Raw genomic sequence first — 16,062 nt, forward strand, 5'->3', positions numbered from 1 at the left:
AGTAGTCATGTATGGATTTGAGAGTTAGACCATAAAGACTAACACCAAAGAATTGATGCTTTTAAATGGGTGATGCAGAAGACTCTTCGAGAGTCCCTTGGACTGCAAGATCAAACCAGTCAATCCTAAAGGGAATCAATCCTGAATATTCATTAGGACTGATGTTGAAGCTCCAATACTTTGGCCACCTAATGTGAAGAGCCAGTTCATAAGACCTCGATTGAAGGCAGGAGAATGGGATGACAGAGGAAATGGTTGGATGGCATCACAGACTCAACGGACAGGAGTTTGAGCAAGCTCCAGATGGTGAAGGACAGAGAAGCCTGCTGTACTGCGGTCTGTGGGGTTACAAAGTCGGGCACGACTGAGTAACTGAACACAACCAATTCCTAGCACAGGCTGGTAATGACTTCCTCCAAAGTGACAGAAATGGAGGCAGTAAGAAATGGTTAGATTCCAGATAGTTTCTTCTTTATTAAAAACTTATATCCTTGGCACTGAAAACACAGACCTAACCACTGGACTGCCAAATTTCTTTTGAATGAACTGTGAATCGATGACCAGAGGACTTACTTTGGTCTAAAACAGGATGGCGGGACTTGCCTGGCATTTTAGTGGTTAAGAATCCTCTGTGCAATGCAGGTAACCCAGGTTCGATCCTGGTTGGGGAACTAAGATGCCATGAAGCAGCTAAGTCCATGCACCTCAATCACTGAGCCTATTTGCCGTAACTAAGACCTGATGCAGCCAAATAAGTATTTTCCTTAGAAAATAAATTGTAAAAAGTAACATAAGATGGGTGAAGTTGTTCAGTCATACAATTTTAGACATGTTAAATGCCTATCGACATTAAGTTGGGAGTTGGAGGGACAAACCTGGAGTTCAAAAAAGGTAGACTAGAAGTAAAATTCTAAGTCAGTTTATTTAAAACCAAAAAATTGGGTAAGACTATTTTTAGAAAGAATATTGGTAAACATAAAAGGACTGGGGCTCTCCAACACTGAGGCCTGAAACAAGCTAGCAAACAGCAGCCAGCAACATGGGAGGGAAAGTCTGAGGGCCAATTCCAGGAGGCAGTTAAGAAACATGAGAAAATCAACTGCCAGTCATCCTGTTACAGGAGTAAAAGGAAAGCCAAGGGTGAACCAACCACTGGCTTAGCAATGACATCTGTTGATTCTGACAGCAACAGCTTCCTTAAGAGTGGTGTGTAAGAAAAAGTGTCAAAGAGAAAAGCCCAACTGCGACAGATTCAAGCAAGAAAAGTAAAATTATGTGCAAGAAATATGGTTAACTCTTTCAAGCTTTGCTGTAAGTTTGAATAGGGATGTATCTGAAAGGGCAGAGGAATGAAAAAGGTGAGAACTGATGGAGCCAAGAACAGAGGGTAGAATCTGAGGCTTCTGTGTCTGACTCTGTGACCCCATGGACTACAGCACACCAAGCGTCTCCGTCCTTCGCTATCTTCCAGAATTTGCTCAGATCCCACTGAGTCAGTTATAGTATCCATCTCTCAACCGCTGCCACCTCCTTCCTCCTTTTGCCTTCAGTCTTTCCCATCATGAGGCAGGTGGAAATAACAGGATTTCTGAGGTTCTTATTCTCAAGCAGCAAGGCCATCAGCTGAACTGAGAATGAAAAACCAGAGGTCTAAGCGGAGAAGGTATAGAACAGAATGGGTGAGTGACTAGAAATACTGGATAGCAGACAAATGCCCACTTAACAGGAAACCAATAACCAGTTTCTCCACTTGTCTAGCCAAATTCAGCTTGACTTAAGGTTTTCAGTGGGGGATTTACCTCTAGAGAACAGAAGACAGCATTTATACTTTTAAAAGACAAACCCAGAAAAACCTAAATGGCAATAAGCTCTTTTCTTCCCACTGTGTGGTTTACGACAGTGGTTCACAAAGGATTGTTCCTTGTCACCAGTATCACCTGAAAACTTGCAAACTGCAGACTTCATCCTAGAACTACATCAGAAATCCTGGAGGCAAGGCCCTGAAATGTTTTAATAAGACTTTCAGAGATTTGAGAACCACCTTGGCTTCCATCGTGGCTCAGATGGTAAAGACTCTGCCTCCAATGCAGGAGACCTGGGTTCAATCCCTGGGTTGGGATGATCCCTAAAGGGTATGGTAACCCACTCCAGTATTCTTGCCAAAGAGTCAGATACGACTGAGTGACTTTCACTTTCAAAACTTCAACCATGTAAACAAAGGGTTTCCTTTTATTCAACATCTATAATACCTCCAGACCATTCCTGCTTAAAATAGACCTTACCCTTTCTCAGCTACTTAGTAACTAAAAACATAAAATACACATGAAAGGTAAGAAAACTTCACCACAAATCAGAACATCTTAAACAAGCTGTCCGATTATTTAAAAAGAATGATCAGGGAAAAAAATACCACAAATAAGATCTTTTATTTGTCACCATTAAGAGTCTGCATTTTAAACCGATTCTTGGACTGGTGGTTCGTATCCATCAGCTCGTTCAACTTTAGCACCTGTCTCGTCCCCAGTAGCTTTTCCAGAACTACTACCTTCACCATGTAGCTCCATGAGTTTTCCCACTGAAAAGGAGAAAATTAAAATTGTTACAGCCTACCATATCTTGAAACATATTATCAGTACCCTATAATACTACACAGGGAAGACAGGATTAAAAAAAGTAACACCTGGCCTCAAAAAAGAAAAAAAACGAGGAAACAATATATTTTTCTACTTTTCTACACAATTTTCTTTCAGAAATCCCGTGACTTCACTTACATTCAAATTTAGGCTTCTTCAGCATTTTTACTTTTCTAACGAAGACATCATGGAGCGGATAAATAGATTGGCAAGCCTTTTCTATGTCTTTTCCAATGCTATCTGGAATCCTGTAAACCAGTAATGATAAGTTAGAATAAACCTACACTTCATTTAATCCACAATTATCCTCATTCTGTTATTGCCCCTTCATAGGTGACAGTTAAATAATTTGAATTATACAGCTCCTTAGTAGTAAAATCAGCATTTGAGCCTTCTGAATCCAAGCCTTATGCCTTTTCCAAACAAAGCTCTAAGCAACTGCATGGGAACATCAGAAAAATGTTAAGTTTTATCATCAGACATCATATGGGACCGAAACATTTGTCATCCTTTATTCCCATACTTAATTGTGAAAGGTTTGTCAACTCAGTGTATTTTCTAAGGCAAAGATGAGTCCTGAGCTTCAAGTCTCACTAACTGCCCAAATGAGAAACCATCAAGCAACATTTACTGGACACTTAACATGGTTTCATTTCAAGAGATGCAGCTAGACAGTTTCTTGAATTTAAACACAGTTCTGACCGCACCTTGTCTCACATGCTTTTCCTTATTTGAGGGTTGTACTGTAAGGAAAACACTTACAATTTATTGACCACCTCTTTCAAGTCGTTTGTCTGCACCTCTCGGGTCATGATCTCCATCATCTTCTTACGGATCTGGCGCACCTGCTGGTGCTGGGCGTAAGAGGTCTTCCGGATCTGATTGTTGCGCTTTTTAGTAAAACCCACACAGAACAGACGAAGCAAGTAACCATCGGTAGTCTTGACATCAACGTGAGCTTCAATCATGGTCTAGTGAAAAAAATGACACTGTCAGTTATACCAGACTTAAAGTTATCCATTTTTATCCCTCAAATCCCAATTTAAAAAAAGTGGAAGGTCAAGTATTCGTTACATTATCAGGTATAATATAAACGGGCTAATTCACAGAGTTAATGTCCTTGAAGTGAACTTACCAACAGACATCTTGAATTCTTACTCTCCTCCAGACCTAATAAATATTGAGTCCTCTCGGCTGTCTTCCCCTCCTCCTCCAGGTAGCTTCTCTAGCCTCATTATAACTATCTGCAAAGAACCCCCTCTTTTACATACAGATGCTAGCCTTTAACAATCTGCTCCTCCCCCAATCAACTTTTTAACTCTGCAAGTAAACAAAAAATGGGTTCTAAGAGACTCTACAATACTGACATCTAACGTAGTAACACCAAACACATATACTTTAAAAATGTCCTTTATGTTCCAAACCAAAGCCACAATAAGGATTCAATTTCATGGCTAAAACAATCTTAAAAAATCCAGTCTTAACACTACCTAAATTCGAAAACATTTGCCCTCTTTGCATTTTCTAAATTTTACGCCTTACTTTAAAAAATGAATATAATGCAATCATAGTGAACAATCTTAAAATACCTCCAGAAATACAACTATAAAACCTTAGGGGAATGTCAGAAATGTAACGGTATAATCATTATATCATTTGGGACCGAAACATTTTGTCATCATTCATTCCCACACACACAACACTCCCAAATGGTATCTGAACCAATGACATTATTTCCTGTAGTTAAAACTAACTTGTAGCAAATGCTCTGTTAACAAGTTCTGTACAAAGCATGCTTACATGGATCTTTTATTTCATCATGATTCCATGAGCTAATGTTCTTACCTACATTTAAAAAAACCAAGGCTTAAAAAGCTGTAAGTTACTTTTTATACCAATAAAAGTCCATCTAGTCAAAGCTATGGTTTTTCCAGTAGTCATGTATGGATGTGAGAGTTGGACCACAAAGAAGGCTGAACACCAAAGAATTGATGCTTTTAAACTGTGGTGTTGGAGAAGACTCTTGAGAGTCCTTTGGACTCCAAGGAGAGCCAACCAGTCCATCCTAAAGGAAATCAATCCTGGATATTCATTGGAAGGACTGATGTTGAAGCAGAAACTCCAATACTTTGGCCACCTGATGTGAAGAACTGACTCACTGGAAAAGAAGGCAACAGCAGAGGATGAAATGGTTTTGGCATCATTGACTTGATGGATATGAGTTTGAGCAAGCTCCAGGAGTTGATGATGGACAGGGAAGCCTGGCGTGCTGCAGTCCATGGGGTCGCAAAGAGTTGGACAGGACTAAGAGACTGGATTGGACTAAACTAAACTTACTGTTCAGAGACTATAACTGGGAAAAGGTAACCAAATTTCAATCTCACTCCAGAGGTTCTGCCTCTCCTATTGTATAGTACAACAGACAATCAAAACTAGCCCAGTCCCCCCTCTCATGATAAAATTCACAAGATTTTGAAGTTCAAAGGTGTTCTGAGGACAGGCAAAGCCAAAACTGCAAACCTGTGCTAAGTCATGCAAACCTGTGCTAATTCATGCAGCAAAAAAACTTTGATGATAATCCAATATTAAATCCTGAACTCAGTTTAAGGGCTTCCTGGGTGGCTTATTGGTAAAGAATGCACCTGCAATGCAGGAGACACAGGCTGGATCTCTGAATGGGAAGATCCCCTGGAGAAAGAAGTGGCTACCCATTTCACTATTCTTGCCTGGGAAATCCCACAGACAGGAGCTTTTCCAGCTCAGTCCACAGGTCACAAAAAGAGTGTGGGGACAACTGAGCAACTGACCACCACGGCTGCTGCTCACGCTCAAGTCCACACCCAACGGCAGCGAGAAGGCATCAGACTTAAACAGAATCTACACCGCAACTGCACAACACACTCCGTACTGACAGTAAATCACGACAGCTTTGACCATGCACACTGGAGCACCATGCATTTTCTCCTCACCTGCCATTTTTTGACCATGGAGCACATTTTGTCACGGGTAAGATCCATACCATGAAAATTAGTCAGGCAGTTTTTGCCCTGAACATCCTCAGTAATTAGCTTGAATTTTCTAAATGCTACTTCATCATTCTGCAGATCAGCAAGACTCACTTCAAAAACACGACCTTTGAGGCCATCAGACGCGATTTCTAAAAAACAAAAATCAATTGTTAACGTTAGGAACAACATAAGCAACGTCAAGCCAGCTAAGGTAATGTTCAAGCATTAAGAAAATTATAAAGACCTTAACGTTTGTTAACTAAATTCATATGGTCACCAATGACTACTGGCAGTGCTCAAAACCATGCCCATTTTACTGGTAATTCTTAAAAGTACCATCTTGCTTCCACAAGTGCCATAGGACAAACAGTCCCCAATGGGGCCAAAGTCGCAATCAAAAGCTGACATTTCCTTAAATATCCCATCACAGAACGGACAGTAGACCAAGATACATGCATGTCTCAATGGAAGAAAAACAACGAAGAATAAGATACTCACTGGTTCCTTGAGTTCTCGTGACCAATGTTTTCCCAATATTCCTTATATTGAACATAGCTGGTGCTTTCACATCATACCAATCTTTTTTAGAAAATGGGTCAACCCTGGATTTAAAAACATGCTTAAGTTTTAAATCACGTAATTGTTTTGAACTTTCCTCATTCTAGTTACTTTAAAAGGCTAACTAAATTCTCAGCGACGTTAGAGGCGCACACGTAAATCTAGCTCTTCACTCCGGTCAATTAATTATGCCACGAACATATACCGTCTCCCCACACCATCGGTCCTCCCACCATACCAACACTGCCTCCGGACAAGCAATGTCGCTTCACTTTTACTATTTCGTGAAGACACACACTGGTAACCCGCACACTTTAGGACCTCGTGCTAGCTTCCACCCGGCCCAAGCGGCGGAGAGGCGCGGGGTCCTGAGGGAACCACAGAAGTGCCTTTCACATCTCCAGATCTTAGAAAGGTATTATCCGTGGAATTTACGAAGCCCATGATCCCACAATTCCTGTCCGACTCGCGACAGAAACCTGACTCAAAAGGGGCGCGCGTTAGGCCCAGAAGGCCAGGGGAAAAACAGTCGGCCCCTTCAAAGCAGCACCGGCCGCCGCCGAGCCGCGGTTCAGTTTACCAATCCCGCACCGCCAGCGTAATCCAACTAGAATCCTCGCCATCCGGCTTACTCTGCGGCTCAGAAGCCGCTCGCCGACTCCGGTAGGGGTCCTCCAAAGCGGAGGCCGCGATAGTTGCCACTTACACTTTCTTCTTGGCTCCCTTTTTGCCTCCTTTCGTAAGGCGCTTGTTCTTGCCGACCGCCATGGTGCAATTCAGAGAGCCAAAAGGGCGGAAGTGCAATTCGCGCGAGAACTTAGGCGTGCGGGGCGGGACGCGCTGTCTACGTGACCTTCGACATTACGCTCTTCCGGCCTCAAGAATATCGCGACAGCAGAGAGAGGCAAGCGTCCGAGTGTGCCTGTGACAGCGCCCTCATGTGTGGGGAGGCTGTGCAGAATGCCGCGGCCGCTACTTGAGAGGCCGAGCTCCGGAAGTGCTGGCGCTGGTAATCTGAGGTGCGGACTCCTGGTAATGATGGTTTCCGAGGCTCTGAAGTCCGGAAGTAGGTTTCCGTGGAAGCGGACGCTCACTCAGCGTCAATCGAAGCTGAACTCACCGTATCATTTCAAGCCTGTTTCTTCTCAAACCCCAAGCCTGTGGGATTCGGGATTAGACAGCAGGTCCTAGGTTCCTATGCTAGTTTCAGTAATAATATTTAGCCTTGTGACTTGTCTGTACTTCCTCGTATTTGAGATGGAGGCAGTAGTGTGATCTACCTCATAGGATTAAGATTAAATAAATGTAACATCGAAGATACTGGTTATGTTTTGCTTGTTATTGAAAGCTGCTGGTTAGTGGAATACGTTCGCCTTGTGAGCATCCATCAAGCTGTACACTAGTGTACTTTTCTATAAATTTCTTATACATTGATAAAAAGGTGTTTTGGGAGCGATGGGGTTGTTTTTTGGGGGGGTTGGGGGTGGGGTGAGGTTGTTCCAGTGGCGTGAGTTCTCATTGTTTCCCTGAGAGTATGAGGGACTATGGTTGCAGTGTTTCCAGATACTTTGATTTTTCGGGAAAAGTTTCAGTTGCAGGGGATAAGGAAGTTCCTCCTGGCTGGATATGGTCTGCTAGCTTCAAATGTGTAATCAGTCCCTGAAAAGCTGGCCCAGGTAGGCTTGGTACTCAGCCAGTGGTATGTTGAGTTCCCCTCTGGCAAGAATCTCTGCTACCAAGCGAGAAACCTGGCTGGAGTCACATCACTCCCACAAGCCTTCAAGTCCTTTAATCTCTTCCAGTCCTTCAAGCCTACATCCCTTAACTCCTGTGACCCTTACTTTCTAAAACAGTCTTTCTAAATCTCCAGTCCTAGCCAGCTTAGTTCACAACAGTATGAATATACTTAGCGCTACTGAACTGTACACTTAAATATGGTTAAAATGATAACTTTTATATTGTGTTTTTATCACAATTATTTTTTTAAAAAGTCCTTGTGGGTGTGTTAAGTTGATTCAGTCATGTCTGACTCTTTGCGACCCTATAGACTGTAGCCTACCAGGCTCCTCTGTCCATGGGATTCCTCAGGCAAGAATAATGGAGTGGGTTGCTATGCCCTCCTCCAGGGGCTCTTCGAGATCCAGGGATCAAACCCACATGTCTTAAGTCTCCTGCATTGGCAGGCAGGTTCTTTACTGTTAGGACAAAAAAAAGTCCTTAGCTTAGCATACAAAATCTCTTTTATCTTGACTTACCTCTGTTTTCATTCTCACACTACCTTAGTCTTTAGTGGATACCCCAGCTCTGGACATTTAGAGCTATTTAAAATTCCTTGGAGTAAGATTTCTCTTGCCTCCATTCCTTTTCCCTCATCAAATACCTGTGCATTTTCAAGGCATGTGAATGTGCTCAGTCACTAAGTGGCGTCAACTCTTTGTGACTCCATGCACTGTAGCCTGCCAGTGTAGGATGCTCTGTCTATGGCAAGAATACTGGAGTGGATTGCCATTTCCTTCTCCAGGGGATCTTTCCAACCCAGGGACCCGCTTCTCCTTTGTGGCAGATAGATTCTTTACCCCTGAGCCACTAGGGAAGCCTCATTTTCAAGGCAGCTTTCTTCTTTCACTAAGAGATTAATTCCCCAGACAGACAAGCCTTCCCTCACATCTGTTCCCAGAAGAACTAATACTACTTGTTAGTAACTACTGGTAAATGTGTCGCTTTCTTACTGTAAGCAGGAGGGCATGCAGTGCAGTCATTTTATTTGTGGCCATTTTTTTGCACATAGTGGGCCCTCATAATGTTTGCTGGATGAATAAATAATAGTAGACAACATTGGTGATGGTCCCAGTCTTTTGAACTTTGAGGATTAATTTAGATTTTCAAAATAATTTGGGGAATCAACATGACAACAATTTAAAATTTTCACCAATATATGAAACAAAACCAAAAACAACTGCCATTTTCTATTGGCCTCATTTCACTTAAAAATTCTATTTTGACCCCCAAAATAAAATAAAAACTCTCTAAAAATTCATAAAGAACCCGTACTCTAAATCAGCTTAATGAAAAACTCTACAGACCTTATTTTTCTTGTCTCATCACAGATTCAAGACTACTAGTGATCAGTGGAAATCAGTGAGTCCTTCCAAATATGGTACTGAGTCTAATAAACCATTAATTCTATATTTGACAGTTGCCTTTACTAAGTTTACTTCATAGATGGCACTTCGCTGGTTTAAAAATTTCCCAATGGAAAATTTTATCAACCCGCAAGTCAAAATAAAAATTGAACTTGCTTTCTTCCTAAACTGATTCCTCTTGCTGTCCAAGAGTGCAAGAGTCACAGGGGAGTCATTAATGAAGTCAGCTGTGTCTAGTTTATTCTGGAGACACCGGCACCTGAAGGATTTGTCAGAGGTACAAATTTCAGTCGTCAACTTTGCCTTGTAATGAAAGCTTTTTAAAAATTGTATTTCTCTGACACTGTTGTCTTGTATAGTGCAATCATCAATTTTAATTATATCGATTAAATGATAGCATGAGAGGTGTGAATGAGTTTATTGGGTCTCAACTATTTAGGAATTTCAAAATTCAGATGGAATAAAATGTAACAAAAGCTGTCAATATAGCAAGCCTAGTAAACAACTAGTACTAGTAAACAACTAGGATATAAGAGTTGGACCAAAAAAAAAAGTGTTGGACCATAAAGAAGGCTGCGTAGAAGGCAATGGCAACCCATTCCAGTACTCTTGCCTGGAAAATCCCATGGACGGAGGAGCCTGGTAGACTGCAGTCCATGGGGTTGCTAAGAGTCGGACACGACTGAGCGACTTCACTTTCACTTTTCACTTTCATGCATTGGAGAAGGAAATGGCAACCCACTCCAGTGTTCTTGCCTGGAGAATCCCAGGGACGGTGGAGCCTGGTGGGCTGCCATCTATGGGGTCGCACAGAGTCAGACACGACTGAAGTGACTTAGCAGCAGCAGCATAAAGAAGGCTGAGCACTGCAGAATTGATATTTTTGAATTCTGGTGCTGGAGAAGACTCTTGAGAGTCCTTTGGACTGTAAGGAGTTCAAATCAGTCAATCCTAGAGGAAATAAATCCTGAATTTTTATTGTAAGGACTTGTGCTGAAGCTCCAATACTTTGGTCACCTGAATCGAAGAGCCGACTCATTGGAAAAGACCCTGATGCTGGGAAAGATTGAGGGCAGGAGGAGAAGGGGGCAAGAGAGGATGAGATGGTTAGATGGCATCATCAACACAATGGACATGAGTTTGAGCAAACTCTGGGAGATAGTGAAGGACAGGGAAACCTGGTGTGCTGGAGTCCACAAGTTTGCAAAGGGTTGGACACAACTTAGTGACTGAACAGCAACAGTAAAGTGTCAATATTACTTTATTCTCTTTCCGTCTGTGACTGATCTGTTAAATCCATCCAGTCATTTTGTTTGAAGTTTGATTGCTATGTTTTTTATTTCTAAAATAAAAAGTGCTTTTTTCAGTTTATGTCACTTATTTATTTTAAAGATTTATTTATTTGTTTTATTTTTTGCCTGTGGTGGGTCTTTGTTGCTGCTCGCGGACTTTCTCTGGCTGTGGTTAGTGGGGTCTCTTCTTCCTTGCGGTGCGCAGGCTTCTCTTTAGGTGGCTTCTCTTGTTGCAGAGCACTGACCCTAGGCACGCAGGCTCGGTAGTTGTGGTACACAGGATAAGTTGCTCTGCGGCATGTGAGATCTTCCCATGCCAGAGATCAAACTGGTGTCCCTTGCATTGCAAGGCGGATTCTTAACCTCTGGAGCACCAGGGAAGCCCTATGTCACTTCTTTAAACTTTATTTTTTATTGAGGTTACATTGCTTTATAACATTATGCTTCATGTGTTCAATTTATGTCACTTTGTTGTTCCTTATTCTTTCACACATCTTCAATATCAGATTTAAACCCAATGAATGTAATTGAGATTGGCATCTGAGGGGTGGTGGGAATCTTGTAAGACTGAGCCATTAACCTTTCTAATTGTAAATCAGGTTAAATTTAGGATACCCAGCTGGTGGCCAGGAGTTTTTTGTTGGTGTGGGAGCATCTCCCCCCACCATGTTCGAATGGGCTCCCAAATTGTCATAACATCGTTTTCTCCCAGTCTGTAAACACCTCTATCTCATTTCTTTTTCTTTTCAACTGCAGCTCATGGTTGTTTCATGTGAACAACATACTTTTCCACCAAAACTGTACTTCCTCGAAGCCTTAGCCTTCTCTGATGAAGTCCAGAAAACCCTAAACCTAGTTCAATGTGCAATTTACCGTTCATGGTAGTATTTGCCCCCATTTTTTCACTCCTACCTATATCTATGACCATGTGTTGTCCCCTCTGGCACTGACTCTGGGCTTAATAGTGTGACTTGCTTTCATCCAGGGACATTAGCAAGTTGAGCAATGACTTAAAAGATGCTGGCACATGTGGGCTCACTCTCTCTGCTCTTTAGAACACTGAGCTCACTTCCTGAAGAAGCCTGATCTAGCCTGCTGGAGAGGAGCCGTAATTTGAAGGGAAAATAACAAGGCCCAGCTGAGGTGTCTCCAGAGCAACCTGGCTACCAACCACTAGGTATTTTTTAAAAAGGCCATCCTAGACTGTGTAGTCCAAGTGAGCTCGCCCAGAAGACCCACCCAATTGATGCATAGAATCATGAGAAATAATAAATGTTTGTTGTTTTAAGTGTTGGAAGAGTTTGTGTTGCAGCAAAAACTAACATGCATTTTTCCATACCCTTACAATGACCCTTACCCTCATGGCATGGTTGGAGAAAACTGCACATTTCAGACTGGAACTATTAGAAATCAATGATCTCAGTTCAGTCTTGGGCCCCCGACAACCCTTTTCCCTGTCAACAACCCTTCCCCTTCCTCTCAATGTCTGACTATTCCAGTCGCTCACAATGCTATTCCTGTCCCCAACTCAGCCTATTCCCTGTCATGTTTAGAAAATGACCTTGTTGCCTACCTCAGATGCGGTGGGGCTTGCAGGCCACGGTAAGGACTTGATGTTTTTCTGTGTGGGGTGAGAAACCATCGGAGGATTTTGAGTAGCAGAGTGACGCTGGCTGCTGTGTGGAGAACACTGTGTGGTGAGCAGGAGTAGAAACAAGGAGACGTTCAAGGAGACGACAGGAGCTCCGTGTAGGGAGATGGAGGAGGAACTGCACAGGGTGGAGAGCTGTGGCAGCAGGACCCCATTCAAGGAGACTAAAATGCAAATGACCTCCTCTGGACTTCAAGTGAGTGCAGTTGCCCCGGGTAGAAGGATGAAGTGAAAATTCTGGTTATGTTTTGAAGGTGAGAGCCTAAAGAATATGCTGATTAATTGATGTGGGAAGAAAAAGAGGAATCAATGATAATCACATTTCACTGTAATGATTTTCTTTTTTAATTGGTGCTTTCCTACCACTCCAGAATTCTTGCCTGGAGAATTCCATGAAGTGAGAAGCCTGGCAGGCTACACTCCCTGTTGTCGCAAAGAGTTGGACATGGCTGAGCAACTAACACTTAACACTACCTCGTTCCCTTCTGGGAAGAAGGCAGAGACTGTCCTAAGTATCTCTCTCTGTATATTAGTCTTGAATGAATGGATGGATGACTCAATCAATGGATGAATCCTGATTAATATTTTTACCTTATATCAGACTACGCATTTTCTTTTGAAACTTAGCTTTTCTCTTTTCTATTTACAAAGTGAAATTGGAGTAATGAGTTCTCATTGTAGAGGTATTCCAAATGGGATTATGAAAACTCTATTTTCTCTGAAAGCACAGTGGTGAGAACAGTACAGGTCAACAAACTATGATCAGTTGGCAAAGAGAATGAGATCAATCATGTCACTGAACACACTGTTCAGTTGACTGTTTTTTTCCATAGTAGAGCGTTGTCTCTTGAGGAAGTAGTGTGCTAATTTGCATTCTGGCTTTAGCTCCTTATCTTGTTGCCAACTGGCACCTTTCGTTGCCCTGTGACAAAAGGTCAGCTGAATTCCCTGAGTGCTGCAGAATATTTTATTGGTCATGTCAAACACACTACGGCCTGGAAAATTTCTTAAGGTAACAAGATGCTCTTCAGAGTTATATAGAGGAGATAATGTATTTGAAAACAAGAAAAGACAGTTTTAACAAGTTTAAAGGCCTCAGGGTATAACTGAAAGAACATGGATTTTGAAGCCAGACCTGGTTTCAAACCATTGCTTTGTCACCTGGTACAGACTTTGTACTAGAGTCTGTTTTCTCACTGATTAAGTGGAAACAACAGCTGCCTCCTGTGGTTACTGAAAAGTTTAAATGACACAATATACATTGGAAGCCTAGCACAGGAATTAGCACATAGCAGACACTCAGTAACTGTTAACTCTCCTTTTCTCTCTCTCTCCAAAATGAACGTCAGATTTACTGTCTTTTTCTCAGCTGCACACTCATTGAGCCCCTCCTTGTCCTTAACCTTATTAAATGTCAAGTGTTGCTCTTGCTGGAGCGTGCTAAGCCCTGTGGTTTCTTGTGGGGAACAGATGGGAAGAAGGAGCTTGTCCAGGGAGGGAAGCAAGAGAGTTAGGAAGGAAAGCTGATGTTACATCTGCATGTGGTGATACAGTGTCATTACAGAGGCACAGCGGTACAATCGAATTGGATTCCTTATTACCATTGCTGTCACTAAAACAGCACACGTCCTAGGCACACTCACTTTTCTTTGATACCCATGCAGCCGTTATTACTGGTTTTAAGTGGGAATTGAAACCACTTCCCTTACACTATAAGAGTATAACTTGTTGTTCAGTCACTTAGTTGTGTCTGACTCTTTCAATCCCATGGACTGCAGCACATCAGGCTTCCCTGTCCTTCACCATCTCCTAGATCTCTAGTCTTTCCCATTCTGTTCTTTTCCTCTATTTCTTTGCACCGATCACTGAGGAAGGCTTTCTTATCTCTCCTTGCTATTCTTTGTGTCAGGCGAGTGTATGCTCTTCAGTTCTGTCTCGTCACAACAAGGATTTGGAGTGACGGACATTAAAGCCCTCGTCGTATCACAGCTCCCGGGTCTTGGACAGACCGTGTTATAGCTCTCAGGTCTCAAACGGACCGTGTTATAGCTCTTAGACAAATCAGTGTTACAGCTCTGTGTTACAGCTCTATTTTATTTAGAAAATAGCAGGTAAATCCATCCTCGAGGTACAAGGGCTTGTCGACCCAAAGACTCGAAGAGAAGAGCGCCCCAGCACATGGAGGGTGGGGGGTGGAGAAAGAGACCCACGGCCCTTTGGCTCCTCTTATATGCCTTTTCCTCCCCCCTCGGCCTGCCCTGTGTAAATTGGGTTAGCCAGGAGTGCTGTTTGTTCTACCTGAGGTCCTCACTCCGGCCCTCGAACTTCCTATGTTCTATTTTGGCAGGCTTTTCCCTTCCTTGTCTTTTAGCCACCACCATTCTGGACTCCTGTTTCCTATTCTAACTACCTAACATTTGGAACTCTGTGTTCAAATGGGTATATCTTTTCTTTTCTCCTTTGCCTTTAGCTTCTCTGCTTCTCTCAGCTATTTGTAAGGCCTCCTCAGACAGCCATTTTACCTTTTTGCATTTCTTTTTTCTTGGGGATGGTTTTGATCGCTGCCTCCTGTAGTTACGAACCTCTGTCCATAGTTTTTCAGGCACTCTGTCTATCAGACCTAATCCCTTGAATCTATTTGTCACTTCCACTGAATAATCCTAAGGGATTTGATTTAGGTCATACCTGAATGGTCTAGTGGTTTTCCCTACTTTCTTCAATTTAAATTGAATTTTGCAATAAGGAGTTCATGATCTGAGCCACAATCAGCTCCAGGTCTTATTTTTGCTGACTGTATAGAGCTTCTCTGTCTTCAATTGCAAAGAATATAATCATCTGATTTCAGTATTGACCATGTCCATGGTGATGATGTCCATGTGTAGAGTCTTCTCTTGTGTTACTGGAAGAGGGTGTTTGCTATGACCATGCATTCTCTTGGCAAAAGAGTTAGCCTTTGCCCTGCTTCATTTTGTACTCCAAGGCCAAATTTGCCTGTTACTCCAGGTATCTCTTGACTTCCTACTTTTGCATTCTAGTCCCCTATGATGAAAAAGACATCTTTTTTTGCTGTTAGTTCTAGAAGGTCTTATAGGTCTTCATAGAACCATTCAACTTCAGATTCTTCAGCGTTACTGGTTGGGGCATAGGCTTGGATTACTGTGATATTGAATGGTTTGCCTTGGAAACGAACCAAGGTCATTCTGTCATTTTTGAGATTGCACCCAAGTACTGCATTTCAGACTCTTTTGTTGACTATGAGGGCTACTCCATTTCTTCTAAGAGATTCTTACCCACAGTAGTAGATATAATAGAATATCTACTATAAGTAGTGGAACTTTTCTCCTGTATAACACTTCACAAGTTGGAAATCTAAGGCAGAATCTAGTGTTGTTGCAGTTTGGCATCATGTGTATCTGGGTTCATTCTCACCTTATCACTTAAGAGTTTGACTTCAGAGAAGTTTTTAATCTTTCTAAATTTGTCTTCACCTTACTCTGTTAGTTGGAAGGTGAGTTCAAAACTGCCAAGTTGCACAACTCCAGGAAGTGCCACTCACATAGGTTGTACAAGGAGTTAAGCAAAAACTTGACTCAGAAACTATAATGAGACTTGACTAACAGGCATAAACAATGTAGAAGTTACCTGTTAGTCATGCGGCAGTCCCACTGTATACAGCCCAGGGCTGACGCACAGGCTCTGGGGATCAGTGTTGGTCACTCAGTCACGACTGATTCTTTGCGACTCCAGGGCTTGTAGCCCACCAAGCTCCTCCATCCA

At 42.4% G+C, this 16,062-nt stretch overlaps 1 protein-coding gene and 2 non-coding genes across 3 annotated transcripts; all 3 read right to left on the reverse strand.

Moving 5' to 3' along the window:
- Positions 1–2,407: 2,407 nt before the first annotated feature.
- Positions 2,408–7,066, reverse strand: RPS3A (ribosomal protein S3A). Its single transcript, XM_043484708.1, has 6 exons — positions 6,906–7,066; positions 6,140–6,243; positions 5,603–5,790; positions 3,396–3,604; positions 2,772–2,881; positions 2,408–2,575 (listed from the first exon to the last, which is right to left on the reverse strand). The coding sequence occupies exons 1-6, from the start codon at positions 6,965–6,967 to the stop codon at positions 2,454–2,456; spliced, it is 795 nt and encodes a 264-aa protein (XP_043340643.1). The 5' UTR covers positions 6,968–7,066; the 3' UTR covers positions 2,408–2,453.
- Positions 3,081–3,149, reverse strand: LOC122425393. The gene has a single exon (XR_006264832.1). It is a non-coding gene; the product is annotated as a small nucleolar RNA SNORD73 (small nucleolar RNA).
- LOC122425392 lies at positions 4,254–4,320 on the reverse strand. Its single transcript, XR_006264831.1, has one exon. It is a non-coding gene; the product is annotated as a small nucleolar RNA SNORD73 (small nucleolar RNA).
- Positions 7,067–16,062: the final 8,996 nt, after the last annotated feature.

This window comes from Cervus canadensis, chromosome 1 (assembly GCF_019320065.1).
Source record: "Cervus canadensis isolate Bull #8, Minnesota chromosome 1, ASM1932006v1, whole genome shotgun sequence".
In the NCBI taxonomy this organism is placed as follows: domain Eukaryota; kingdom Metazoa; phylum Chordata; class Mammalia; order Artiodactyla; family Cervidae; genus Cervus; species Cervus canadensis.

Bases quoted from the DNA above. Each gene is read 5' to 3' on its own strand.
- RPS3A (XM_043484708.1), bottom strand. From the start codon at position 6,967: ATGGCGGTCGGCAAGAACAAGCGCCTTACGAAAGGAGGCAAAAAGGGA. The intron at 2,882-3,395 runs GTAAGTGTTTTC...ACTGGTTTACAG, and splicing joins AAAGAGGTGGTCAATAAATT to GATTCCAGATAGCATTGGAA. The intron at 2,576-2,771 runs GTAAGTGAAGTC...TCTCCTTTTCAG, and splicing joins GAAGAAGCCTAAATTTGAAT to TGGGAAAACTCATGGAGCTA.